This window comes from Apium graveolens, unplaced genomic scaffold, assembly GCF_009905375.1.
Source record: "Apium graveolens cultivar Ventura unplaced genomic scaffold, ASM990537v1 ctg4483, whole genome shotgun sequence".
NCBI lineage: Eukaryota > Viridiplantae > Streptophyta > Magnoliopsida > Apiales > Apiaceae > Apium > Apium graveolens.
The window spans coordinates 72050-85477 of NW_027418562.1; the positions used below are offsets into that span (position 1 = coordinate 72050).

General features: G+C 33.0%; 1 protein-coding gene and 1 long non-coding RNA gene across 2 annotated transcripts; both read left to right on the forward strand.

Moving 5' to 3' along the window:
- The first annotated feature begins 7922 nt into the window (after positions 1–7922).
- Positions 7923–8813, forward strand: LOC141701985 (uncharacterized). Its single transcript, XR_012566963.1, has 2 exons — positions 7923–8210; positions 8296–8813. It is a non-coding gene; the product is annotated as an uncharacterized LOC141701985 (long non-coding RNA).
- Positions 8814–10618: 1805 nt separating this feature from the next.
- LOC141701981 (GEM-like protein 4) lies at positions 10619–11750 on the forward strand. Its single transcript, XM_074505704.1, has 3 exons — positions 10619–10860; positions 10983–11063; positions 11164–11750. Exons 1-3 carry the CDS (start codon positions 10638–10640, stop codon positions 11613–11615), a joined length of 756 nt encoding a protein of 251 aa, XP_074361805.1. The 5' UTR covers positions 10619–10637; the 3' UTR covers positions 11616–11750.
- Positions 11751–13428: the final 1678 nt, after the last annotated feature.

Genomic DNA, 13428 nt, shown 5'->3' on the forward strand with positions numbered 1-13428 from the left:
TGAATCTCTAACTCAGCTCCAAGGAAACTCTGGTCCCGCCATCTCTCAAAGTCCTCCATCACCTCAGTAGCCCAGCCCATCAGTGCATCAGGGCCTCTGCCAGGTAGTGTAGCTCCATGTAGCCTAGCCTCAAGAACCCTCCGTGTCACATGAATCTCCTCTCGAAGCTCCCTCACACCACGATCAACATCTGTAGTCCTGATGATATGCTGTAACTCTCTGATCTGAGCCAACAAGGAATCACGCTCCAATAGAAGAGCCTCATACCGGTAATAAGGAACTGGGGGTAATGTAGACTGGAATGGAGCACTCGCAACTGAATGCCCAGTGGAATTTGAATCAGGTGGTGGGGGTCCTCTAATAGGTGGCCACATGCCTGGAAGTGGAATAGCCTGCAGTGGTACGGGCTGCAACACAGGTGGAGGTAGAATAGCCAATGCTGGTGGAACAACAGGACGTGGATCCGAAAACGGCACTCCAACTGAAGGCTCTGAGTGATCAGCTGATACGAGAATAAAAGAGTTGGCCATCACTGCTATCTGAAATTATATCGTAATATAACAGTCTCGTACCATAACGCAAATTACACTAATACCTGATATACCGAAACACTCAACCTCTCAACGTTCTATCATCCTATGCCTTACTTCTAATCCTAATCCTCTACCCATTCCCGTTAACCTAGGCTTGTGTCAGTGACTTATAACCTGTAGCTCTGATACCAAACCTGTGGCGCCCTCCAAACCCGGGTCAGAAGTTTGAGGTCCACACAAACACCATAATTATAACCTGCTTATAACAATAATAAAGATAATAATAATATATGCAATGACCCTACTTACCAACTACCACGGACCGCAACAGGTTAACATATGCACACAAGCCAAACACACTAATATATTACAAACCGTTCAAATCCCAACTATTTCAAATTCAAACTGAGTATTAAACATTATTATAAACTTTTACAAACTTAAATTATTCCAAAAGAAGCCTACTAGCTCAGCTTTCTCAACCTGAACCCCTAGCTCTAGCGCTGGACTGGGATCCTCTTTACCAACTGGTTCCTTTTTAACTGGAAAGAATATAAACAACATCGCACAAATGAGCTAACTAGCTCAGCAAGTCATAATGACAAAACTGAGAATAATGATCATCAGGTGAATACGTTTATGATATCAAGTGAACAATGGATTATGATTTAGAATTGGATATTATACTTTAAATTTAAAAACCAAGGTTAGGCTGCTGATCAGTCATGCACTAACCCCGAGCAAGGCACACATCATTGCTCTAACTACTGGATCCAAGGCACACATTGGCCTAACTTGACCATTATATGGTCTGACCACGAATCTGGTCCACAATTTTATAAAAACAATCCAATTCTAACATAATAACAGAATATGCAATAATAAACAATAATCGAAATCATTAACAACAATAACTGTTTAACAATGAAAGGGTTTCAATCCTTGTAAGGATCAACAAGGTACTTTCAAAGTTTGAATGCTGGGTAATGAAAGAATTGGATAACAAAGGAAACAACGTTTCAGGGTTTCAAGGATTTGGTCTTTCAAAGCATAAGATATCATGGATTGAGTATATAATAATTCAGTTCAGTGTCTGGTATTTAGTTTGTATGTATTTGTGGAGTAGTATCGTAAATTTGTGGTTCGTGTTTGGGTATACAATAATCAATGGCTTAGAAAGAATATGGTTCATAGTTCAAGAACAATAACTGAAATCAGGATTTAGGTTTCCGTGCTTCAAAGCACTTGCAATGTCAACAAGACTATCAAGAATTACAATATCTCGAGAAAGTTCAGAACACTTGCCTGATATTAGCTTACTATCCTGCACTTGCTTTCAATCACAATCGTCTTACTCCTCAACTACCTGTTTCCCTTTCCTACACCTTGCCTCTTCTGCTCACATATCATAAGCATCTATCAATAATTTACTCATGGAATTCTATTCAACACATACTTCTATCTACCCTTCGTTTTACCCAAATCCGATTAACAGATTGAAAGTTATGCAATAATCAAGTAAACACCGAATATATAGACCGATAGTCAATTAACAAGTTACATGTAGCACATAATACATCACGTAATCAATGATATATTATTTATAAAGAAGTCTCGGGTCATAAATATGCTTTCGGGTATTTAAAATGATTTTTAAAACATTTTTCGGAATTAAAACGGGTCGTTGGATCAATTTCGGGTTAATAAACAGGGTTCGGTTGGCCCATTCTGGCTCCGAAATAATTTTTAGAATAATTATCGAGCCTTGGAAATAGTTTAGAATAATATTTTAAAGCTCGAAACTATTTTTCGGAATTTTTAAATCATTTTTAAATAATTATAACCTGTGGCGCCCTCCAAACCCGGGTCAGAAGTTTGGGGTCCACACAAACACCTTAATTATAACCTGCTTATAACAATAATAAAGATAATAATAATATATGCAATGACCCTACTTACCAACTACCATGGACCGCAACAGGTTAACGTATGCACACAAGCCAAACACACTAATATATTACAAACCGTTCAAATCCCAACTATTTCAAATTCAAACTGAGTATTAAACATTATTACAAACTTTTACAAACTTAAATTATTCCAAAAGAAGCCTACTAGCTCAGCTTTCTCAACCTGAACCCCTAGCTCTCGCGCTGGACTGGGGATCCTCTTTACCAACTGGTTCCTTTTTAACTGGAAAGAATATAAACAACATCGCACAAATGAGCTAACTAGCTCAGCAAGTCATAATGACAAAACTGAGAATAATGATCATCAGGTGAATATGTTTATGATATCAAGTGAACAATGGATTATGATTTAGAATTGGATATTATACTTTAAATTTAAAAACCAAGGTTAGGCTGCTGATCAGTCACGCACTAACCCCGAACAAGGCACACAACATTGCTCTAACTACTGGATCCAAGGCACACATTGGCCTAACTTGACCATTATATGGTCTGACCACGAATCTGGTCCATAATTTTATAAAAACAATCCAATTCTAACATAATAACATAATATGCAATAATAAACAATAACCGAAATCATTAACAACAATAAATGTTTAACAATGAAAGGGTTTCAATCCTTGTAAGGATCAACAAGGTACTTTCAAAGTTTGAATGCTGGGTAATGAAAGAATTGGATAACAAAGGAAACAACATTTCAGGGTTTCAAGGATTTGGTCTTTCAAAGCATAAGATATCATGGATTGAGTATATAATAATTCAGTTCAGTGTCTGGTATTTAGTTTGTATGTATTTGTGGAGTAGTATCGTAGATTTGTGGTTCGTATTTGGGTATACAATAATCAATGGCTTAGAAAGAATATGGTTCATAGCTCAAGAACAATAACTGAAATCAGGATTTAGGTTTCCGTGCTTCAAAGCACTTGCAATGTCAACAAGACTATCAAGAATTACAATATCTCGAGAAAGTTCAGAACACTTGCCTGATATTAGCTTACTATCCTGCACTTGCTTTCAATCACAATCGTCTTACTCCTCAACTACCTGTTTCCCTTTCATACGCCTTGCCTCTTCTGCTCACATATCATAAGCATCTATCAATAATTTACTCACAGAATTCTATTCAACACATACTTCTATCTACTCTTCGTTTTACCCAAATCCGATTAACGGATTGAAAGTTATGCAATAATCAAGTAAACACCGAATATATAGACCGATAGTCAATTAACAAGTCACATGTAGCACATAATACATCACGTAATCAATGATATATTATTTATAAAGAAGTCTCGGGTCATAAATATGCTTTCGGGTATTTAAAATGATTTTTAAAACATTTTTCGGAATTAAAACGGGTCGTTGGATCAATTTCGGGTTAATAAACAGGGTTCGGTTGACCCATTCTGGCTCCGAAATAATTTTTAGAATAATTATCGAGCCTTGCAAATAGTTTAGAATAATATTTTAAAGCTCGAAACTATTTTTCGGAATTTTTAAATCATTTTTAAATAATTAAATCTAATTAAATAAGTAATTAAAAATCAATTAATAATTAATTAAATCAATTAATCAATTAATTTTTGAATTAATTGACTAATTAATCAATTCAAAATTAACTGAAATTAATTAACTAATTAATTCAGATTTATTTGTGAATAAAAAATAATTTTCGGAATTAAAATAATAATTTTTAGAATTTTCAGAAATTAAAAACGATTTTTTATAATAAAAATAAATAGGAAATATGCTGTTTAAACATTTTTAAAACAGAAATCCAATTTTTGCAAAGTCTGGAAACTACAGGGACCAAACTGCATCGTTTTCAAAACTGCAGGGACCAAACTGCAATTTTGCAGTCCAGTCGCCGGAAAAAGTCGGGGGTGGCCGGAGAACACGTTCCCGACGTCCTCACCCCACCAACACCTGCAGATAACATCTACAGGTTACCAGGAACACAACCATTCAATCAAAACAACCTAACAATCCCTGAGTTGGCCGGAATTTGGCCGTGAAATTTTCCAGTTTCCGGCGAACATCGGAAAACTTCAAAACACAACTCCCTTCTCTACAGACCTCGTTGGTTCATGAGACTTATACGACTAGATTAAAAATTTCACAGAGAACACAACCCACTATAACACAACATCAATCTATCACAGAATAAGAAACCCCCAAATTTCAATTAAGAACATTCATACGGGTTAAAAACTCTAATTTTAAAAGTCGAAAATCAAACTCAAATTTGAACATGTTATTGAACTCCAAATCAGACGTATGACATATGAAAATCATCAGGAAAACAAGCTCTACAACATGCAATCATCAAATCATACAAACAATCATCCGAACAAAAATTCATATTTTTAATAAAATAAATTCGAAAATAAATAAATTTTTAGAAAAATAACCTTGATTTCTGCAGGTGTATGGATTACAGAATCTGGTACAGCTCTTCAAGACCTTCAGATTGGTTACTCGAGCTTTCCAAACCGAATTCAATAACACCTCTAAATGCTTGTTTGATTCTTAGAACAGTTTTAAGAAATTAGGGTTTTTCTCTAAAAATTATATAATTATCTGTCTGCAAATGATTTTGATACGAAATAAAATACGGTAAAAGGCTATTTATAATTATGGAAAATTAGTATCCCGTTGGATCATTCCGGATATAAAACGGTACGTTTATTTGTAAAAACTGATCCAAACGGTATCGGTTTTCGGGATAATTATCTAAATCAGTACAATTTGTACTGCGGTCTTGGTCTCAGCGCCTGGTTACACGTATTACGAAGTGATAATTGGGATAGTTTAATAAAAAGCTCCCGTTTATCGAGAATACGGGTTTTATTGATTTACCGAAATGAATATTGTATCGAAAATGTTGCGCCGGGACCCGCGCAGGACAAACCGTACGCCGGATCGAAAAAGTCGAAACATGGAAAATACTCGGAATATTACGATTAGTTTAGGAAGGAGTTCTCGGAAGAGTTTCGGGTTCCAAAAACGTAACAACGGTTGACGTCGGTTGGTTCCCGTTTTTATAAAATAGATTTTAATTACCCGGAAAAAGATTTTAGAAATTTTAATATGATTCTTATAAATCCATAAATCAACATAAAAATAATTAGGAAGATATAACAATTATCTATATTTTATTTTGGACATATAAAAATTAAAATACTCAATTAATATTATTTTTGAATATTCAAGTATAGATAACACTTAACAATTAACTCACAGAATGGATACTGGGCACACATAATAATATCAAAAATAATTAAACGATATATCCCGGATATTACAGTTATACACCTAATTATTTTACTTGTTATATAAATCTAACATATTATCTTTTACTAATAGGATTATTTATAAGTAAATCGACGCTTAGATGAACACTAACAAATAGAAATTAAAGTGAAAATAAAGTCCACATGGAGAGTAGAAGTAAATTCTGTTAGTTGGGATTTAATTAAATAAATGTAAAAATAGTTTTATGATTTTTTAGTGATTACCAAGATTTGACACTTTTGTATTATAATAGAACATGATTTTACTTATTAGTATAAATAGTTGATAATCCGTGCATATCAGATTAAAAATATCAAATTAGTATTTGTAGTGCGAAACACAAATCGAAATTAATATATTAATATGAAATATTAAATAGGTATTTGCAAAGAATAATTATGTAGTTAAAAAAAAGGAATCAAATATGAAATTTTCCAGTATAATTCTAGTCTTGCATTGCTTTATTTGTTATAAAAATCTAACATATTAGTTTTGTTTGTGTGAAACGAATTGTATATTATAGATAATTTAATATTAATTAATATTATTTGAAAATTATCTTATAATTGGCTTTTTCAATATAGTTTATTTAATATTAATTAATTATTGATAAAAAATATCTTTTAAATTAAATATAAATAGACGCTTGCATGAACACTAGTTATTAGAAAAAAAAGTTTAGAAAGAATAGAAGTCAATTTCTATTATTAGATGGGTATCAAAATTTGTTACTTTGGTACGAAAGTTTCACATATTAATAATAAACAGAGATAGAATCAGACCGATTCCCGAAAAGCCTTTCTGGCCCCCCTTTGATATATATCAATTTTACTATTTCTAAATCGAGCCAAAAAGGTTTACGGCCCGTGCAATGCACAAGTCTTAATTAATATTTATATATTTTCTTTTCTATTTTGTATAATTTTATTAAAATTTTATATAAATAATTAAACATTAAATAATGATTCTATAATTATAATTTCATTGGGTAGAATTTCAAGTTCGGTACAAATATTATCAGTAGTATATGATTGATGAGATTTTATTTATAAATAATAATGTAAATGTTTGTTGTTGGTGAGTAAGATCCGAAACTGAAAACTTATATGTATCTTTATAATTAATATAAATGTTTGTTGTTGACGGGATTCGAACCCGGGAACTTATATGTATCTTCATAAATAATAATATAAATGTTTCTTGTTGACGAGATTTCGAACCTGAGAACTTGTGTAGTGTATTTATTTAGTATTTGGATCTAACGACTCTGATTATTTGACGAAGAAAATCTGACAATCGAGATAAAAAGAGTTAACAAAATTACAAATTATACTCCATTTCGGTTATTATATTATATAATATAATATAATCTCTGCTATCTATACTATAATAACCGGAATGAAGTATAATTTGGTTCAACGGTTATTCCCTAATTTTGGTTATTAAGAAAATATATAAATAGTGTTATATATCCGCTAAAGTACTGAATTATTAAACTACTACACACATAGTCTACTTTTCCTACTAAACTACAACCACACCTTATCATATCATTAAAAAAATTTATATTATATATCCGCTAAATTACTAGATCGTTAAACTACTAGATATAGTATACTTATTATACTAAACTACAACCACATGTTATCTTATTTTTTTTTATAAATTTATTACTCCCTCCGTCCCTTTCGATTGTTTACATTTTTGAGAGAGTGCCTGACACACATTTTAAGGTGCATATAAAGTATAGTTATGTAATTTTTTTTTTACAATTTTTTTTCTGAATAAAAATTAAAACATTAAACTTTTATTTGGAAAACAAATTTATAAAAATAAATTACATAACTATACTTTTTATATACCTTAAAATGCATGTCGGACATATATTCAGAAATGTAAACAATTGGAAGGTACCGAGGGAGTATTATTATAGATCTATATAAATATTTTTAAATTATAATATGAAAGGATAAATAAAATTCTTAAATATTAAGGAGAACCCTGCTATTAAACTAGTATACATAATATAGGTACATAGTATAGATAGATATGGATTCCACCCTAGCAAACCACTTTGCAAAATTAGGTACAAAAAACTGCTACGGGTTTAACATGTATTATGAAACAACTATTAAAATTGCAGCAAGTGCTCATTACCCCATGTAACCGTACATTTCAACGAAAATAGAGTAAAAAAAGTTTAGCACTGCTGCAGGCCTTATAATAAGGACATTGATACATGCAGAGGTGCAATTTGCATATCAGAGGACATAGGAGCACATAAAGCGCCATGTGTGTCATAATGCCTCTTGTCCATATGAATGTTTAAAAGCCAAATGAATTAAGCCATGGTAATGAACTAATGATTCAGAACTAGGATGATGGCAGATAAAATCTCGTTTAATTAACGGTATCAGAAGATTATTTTCTTATTCTTTTTTTTTTCTTTTCTGTTCTTTTTCTTTGTTTTTCCGTCCTTTCTTTGTTTTTCGTAGATTTTATCCTTCTTCAAAGATGAGTCATCTCCCAGATTTTACGGAAGTGTTGACACGTGTCTAGAGATTATACATAGGTGAGGCGATGATGATGAGACGTAGGGACAAGTGCCATAATTTCCATATTTTCGGGAATGACTAAGACGAAGCAGGTGACAAGTAGGTAATGAACTGGATGCGTGAAGATGGATCGGAGCGGGAGGATATGAGAATTTCTGCCGTAGGGTAAATTCCCGTAAGGAGAAGGGCCAGAGGCTGTAAGTCACTTAGCCGTAGGCCGTAGACCGTAGGGAATTTGCAAGACCATCATAGGACATATAAATAGATTGAGACATGGTAATGTATGCTATTAATTTTTAGCCACTTCCTTCCTCAAATCTGTAGTCTTAGCTATCATTGCTCCAACTCCAGCTAAAATAATAATTGCCAGAGGTAATCTGGTAAGCCTGTAAGCCCCGGCTCTCATATGTTTAAAATTTCTGTAACTCTATATAGAAGCTGGTATTCGATTCCTTGCACTTAACAGACTCCAACATTAGACTTCTGGAATTAGCACAAAGAAAGGAAAAAAAATTAGACTTCTGCCCACAAAGATATAAGACGGCGGGGAAGGCTATCAGGCTTAGCGTTCATCACTTATGCAACTAGTGAGAGCATGAGTGCTTAACATGGGAAATATATATTCAGATCAATTGAGAAAGAGTCTTAATTAGTTTTGACATAATAGATCAATGCTAATAATGCTGAGAATTGCAGAAGGATTCCCATCAAAGTAAAAGATTTTTCCTAATTAAAATTTCCCTGTCTTTGCACAAGATAGAACTGGGAATGATCTTGATGATGCTAGCAAATCGACAATGGAACGTGCCTCATCAGCCGCTTTTCAAATTCCAAGCTCCAACCTTTTCATATAAGTACCTTTCACCCACACATTCTAATAACATTTCTCATTGATTCTTGAAGCAAGCACCAAACAAGCTCCAAGTGATAGCCTAGCTATGATGACCAATTCTGTTTCAGAGACTTTTTATACTTTGATGTAAATATTTTGTTGTACTTGAAGATGTCAAATTGTTTATATGTGTGGTTCACCATGATTCAGATGGTATGAACCACTGCAAATTTGGACATTTTATACTCCATATCTACAAATCAACAGGACCTTCAGAAAAGAAGATGAAATATGTCAGAACTTGGAGCCAGCTGTCATAAACAACTTTTCTTGTGGCACAAACTTTACACTATCAAGAAAAAACAGTTTTGTGACTGTGACATGACACAGTATGTTGTATCTAAAATTATAATAATCATAGAAAATTTATAGTACATTCAATAATGTTTCATTAAATTATAGTTAAACATCATAGAAAATTTGTAATAGTCTGAAGGTAGCTTGCATGGCTTAGTTTTATGGCTGCCCCACAAAACATTCCATTAAACATCAAGATAAGATATTAAGGATGCTAGAAAACATAAAGAAACATGCATGATGAAAAATATATGAAGAGTGACGGCAATCCAGATAAGCATTTGAAACTTTTGCACCAGCTGTTTATGACTTGCATGTGATGAATCTACTCCTTGCTTTCCTTAATCATATTGTTATATACTCTATTAAAGTATGCTGGCATCACAAAGAATGTCACTGCTCCTCTATGTGTTATCTTGTTCATTAACAATTTTAGTTCTTCTTCACACATAATCACAACTTCACCTTATTATGTTTTTGTCCAAGGTGCTACAAGCTTCAATGCTAGATCATACAAGCACACATACATACTTAAAATGACATTTTCCTAGGTTTTGGGAGAGTCGGTAACGTTACAATTTTACTCTGTTAAAAACTGCCCAGCTTCTGGTTTTTCAGCAAGTTATAAGAACATGACCATTTTTCTGACATGATTAAAGAGTATTTAAACGAGAAGGCGATATTTTAATCTCCAATGCTCTGTTAAACCATTAAGTGTAATTGCTTAATAATCCACACAGATCATGCTACCGACAAATACCTTCTACACAGTTTTCAGTTGGTTAGTTACCCTCTGTTGAAATCGAATATGCCATCAATTTCAGCTAACTACCATTACCTGAACTTTTTGTTGTTCTATAACAAACTTTACAAAAAAAAAGAAAAAGTTATATTGCCGACAACGACTTACGACCCTTCAACCAGCTTGCTGACAAAGCAGAGCATAAATCTTCTCCCAAATCTTATCTTTAACAATTCATGCCTCGTCACATTTGTCGCATAGATGAGCCAAAGATGAGTCATGCAACAAAAAGTTAAATACCACTAACCTTGTTATTGGCCTTATAAATACCATGTAAGACGCGTAGTTGTAATGCATCCTACAACGTGCATCACAAAGCAAGTATCATTCAACCAGAGGGTTAGAGAGAATCAAGCAATTTACATTCATCAGAGTTCAGATATGAAGAGCCAGATTTCAGGACAAGTTATTGGATTTCCGATCAGCTCAACAGCATTTCCAGCTGAAATGCTTCCAGAAGGAATTTTATGTATCAGTTGCAATCAGTATTATGCATCTCCGAAATTTAGACAGAGTAAGTATTAAATAATTTATCAAACGAGATGTAAAGCAATAATTTATCAAATAATCATTTTGACTGTTAATATCAGCTATACAGTATCCTTTTATAACAATAGACTTTTCTTGGAACTGCAGACAATATAGAGTTAATGAGGAATAGGATGAACAAACTCAGTGTGCAAGTGGAGAATTTTGCAAAAGGCATTCGCAATCATGGTAAGTTATGAGCTTACCAAATGTCAAAAAACATTTGTTTTGTGGCTGGTTCTGCTTTAAAATTGAGTGCTAACATGTTTCTTGTTTTTAACTTTTGCAGTGAAAATTGGACCTAAGTTAAGTGAAATGGTGAAGGGAAAGTTGAGATTGGGAGCTAAAATTCTCCAAGTAGGGGGTGTGAAGAAAGTGTTCAGACAAAATTTCAGTGTGAGGCAAGGAGAAAAGCTATTAAAGGCTTCACAATGCTATCTATCGACAACTGCTGGTCCTATAGCCGGATTATTATTTATCTCAACCGATAGAATTGCCTTCTGCAGTGGAAGATCAATCAAGGTCTCTACTTCAACCGGGGATTTCCTTCGGACTCGTTACAAGGTTTCACTTCCATTAAACAAGATAAAGAGAGCAAATGAAAATGAAAATGTGAATGATACATCAAAAAAGTATATAGAAGTAGTTACAAAGGATGGCTTTGAGTTTTGGTTCATGGGATTTCTTAACCATCAAAGAACTTACGAGTTTCTTCAGATGGCAGTGTATGAATCTCAATGATCACAACACAATTGTTGATTCTTCCCATGATCCATAACATGAATTTCGGTGTTATGGCCTCTGGGATTAACCGGTAAATAGTCGAAAATTGAAATGTCTGTACCTATAATTCATTTTTCTCAATGAAAATCCATCTATTTACAAATATGATATCACCGGTGCACCCTATTCTGACATCTCACTGTTCTTGTTCATGTTATATAAATTTGAAATTCTGAAGGTTGAATACATGCCTATTACCAAGAAAAACAAAAATTTACATACCAAAAGATCACAGTATACATAAAAGCATCTGCACTTGTATTACGCAAGGATTTCATACCATTCTATCCGATTCCAATTATTTTTCAAGAAAACAAAAAAACTCACATAAATTATATCCTCGGCCTCATAACTAGGGATCAAATTTAATTTTTTAAACTTTGAAAATTTATGCCATTTGCACTATTCAAATGCCATATGTGCAATGAACAAGTTGAAGCTTTTTCCAAATAACCTTTATCAAATCTCATTCATGCAAAGATGGCCTTTATACAAAGTTTGTTACTACTTTTTTGTTAAGGACTTTGTCCCTACTATATTTAGTAGAACTATACCAAATACAGTACAAAGATAGAAAAAAAGAAGCCAATTTGTGATTACTCAAATAATTAATTTGAGGTTTTTCTTAGCAAGTGTTAATATGAAGCATTTCTGATAACTGAGGCCTACAAATTTGGCTTATATAACTGCATAACTAATTGACCTGTACAATACTGAACACCTAAAATCCAATTCAACTTTAATATTTTTTGTTATGGTTCGACATTCCAGATTGATCTTCAGGGAAGGAGGACCTACATTACATACATCTTCTTTATACCTTAAGATGACCATGACTAAAAGCATGCATTGTGAAAAAAAGGGCTAAAGAAGTTGGTTTATATAAACAAGACCCCTTTAATACTTGGCTTTTCTCCTCAAGATTTGATTCTGACTTGCAATGTAACTACAAGACATGCCATGTAGGTCGACTACTTTCAGAAAATTTGAATTAGGCTTACAGCATCAGATAAGAAAGCTACATAAGGCTTACCTTTCAATCTTCTTAGCCTTTAATTTTTGGTGTCAAAAGCAGGCTGGTCTCACAAGGCTAAAATTCCAACTTACCTTTCCACATCTGCTCTGCATCAGCATACAAAGACTAAACAATATGCTAAATATTTATTGATATAAATGCTAACCTAATTCAAAAATTAAGAGTGTATGTGAGTACTGTTTACTTGTTTTGACCAAATGGAAGATACTTTGGATTAATCCAAATTTGTTCTGAAGAAGACAGAAACAAGATGAGAAATGTAATAATTAATATGGGTGTCAATTTTGTCCCCACTATGGTTTAAGGTTCTTGCACTGTACCTTGTGCCTAAATGGTTGTAGTTCTTTACATTTCTAGAAGTCAGCTGATATGATTTTATAGAAGGTGCTAGAAGCTGCAATGCTGCATCAAATATGAGTACAAAATTGTAGTTATATTAGTAAATAATTACTATACATAAGTCATTAATCTCTCCTTTAATTAGAGTCTCAGTATATATGTCTAACATGTAAATGGAGAATCTGGCAAGTCAAGTTGTGGAGAATGGAGATCCACTAATTCAAAAAGACTACTTTATTCTGACATGTAAGAATAATTTTACTTATATTTGAAATTAGAAAATACTTTGGGATACCTATATATATTCCTTGATACATGAATTAGAGTGTTAAAATTCTTATGGAGGAACATGTGTCACTAATGGTCTAACTTACCCACCTTACTAACGATTACAAA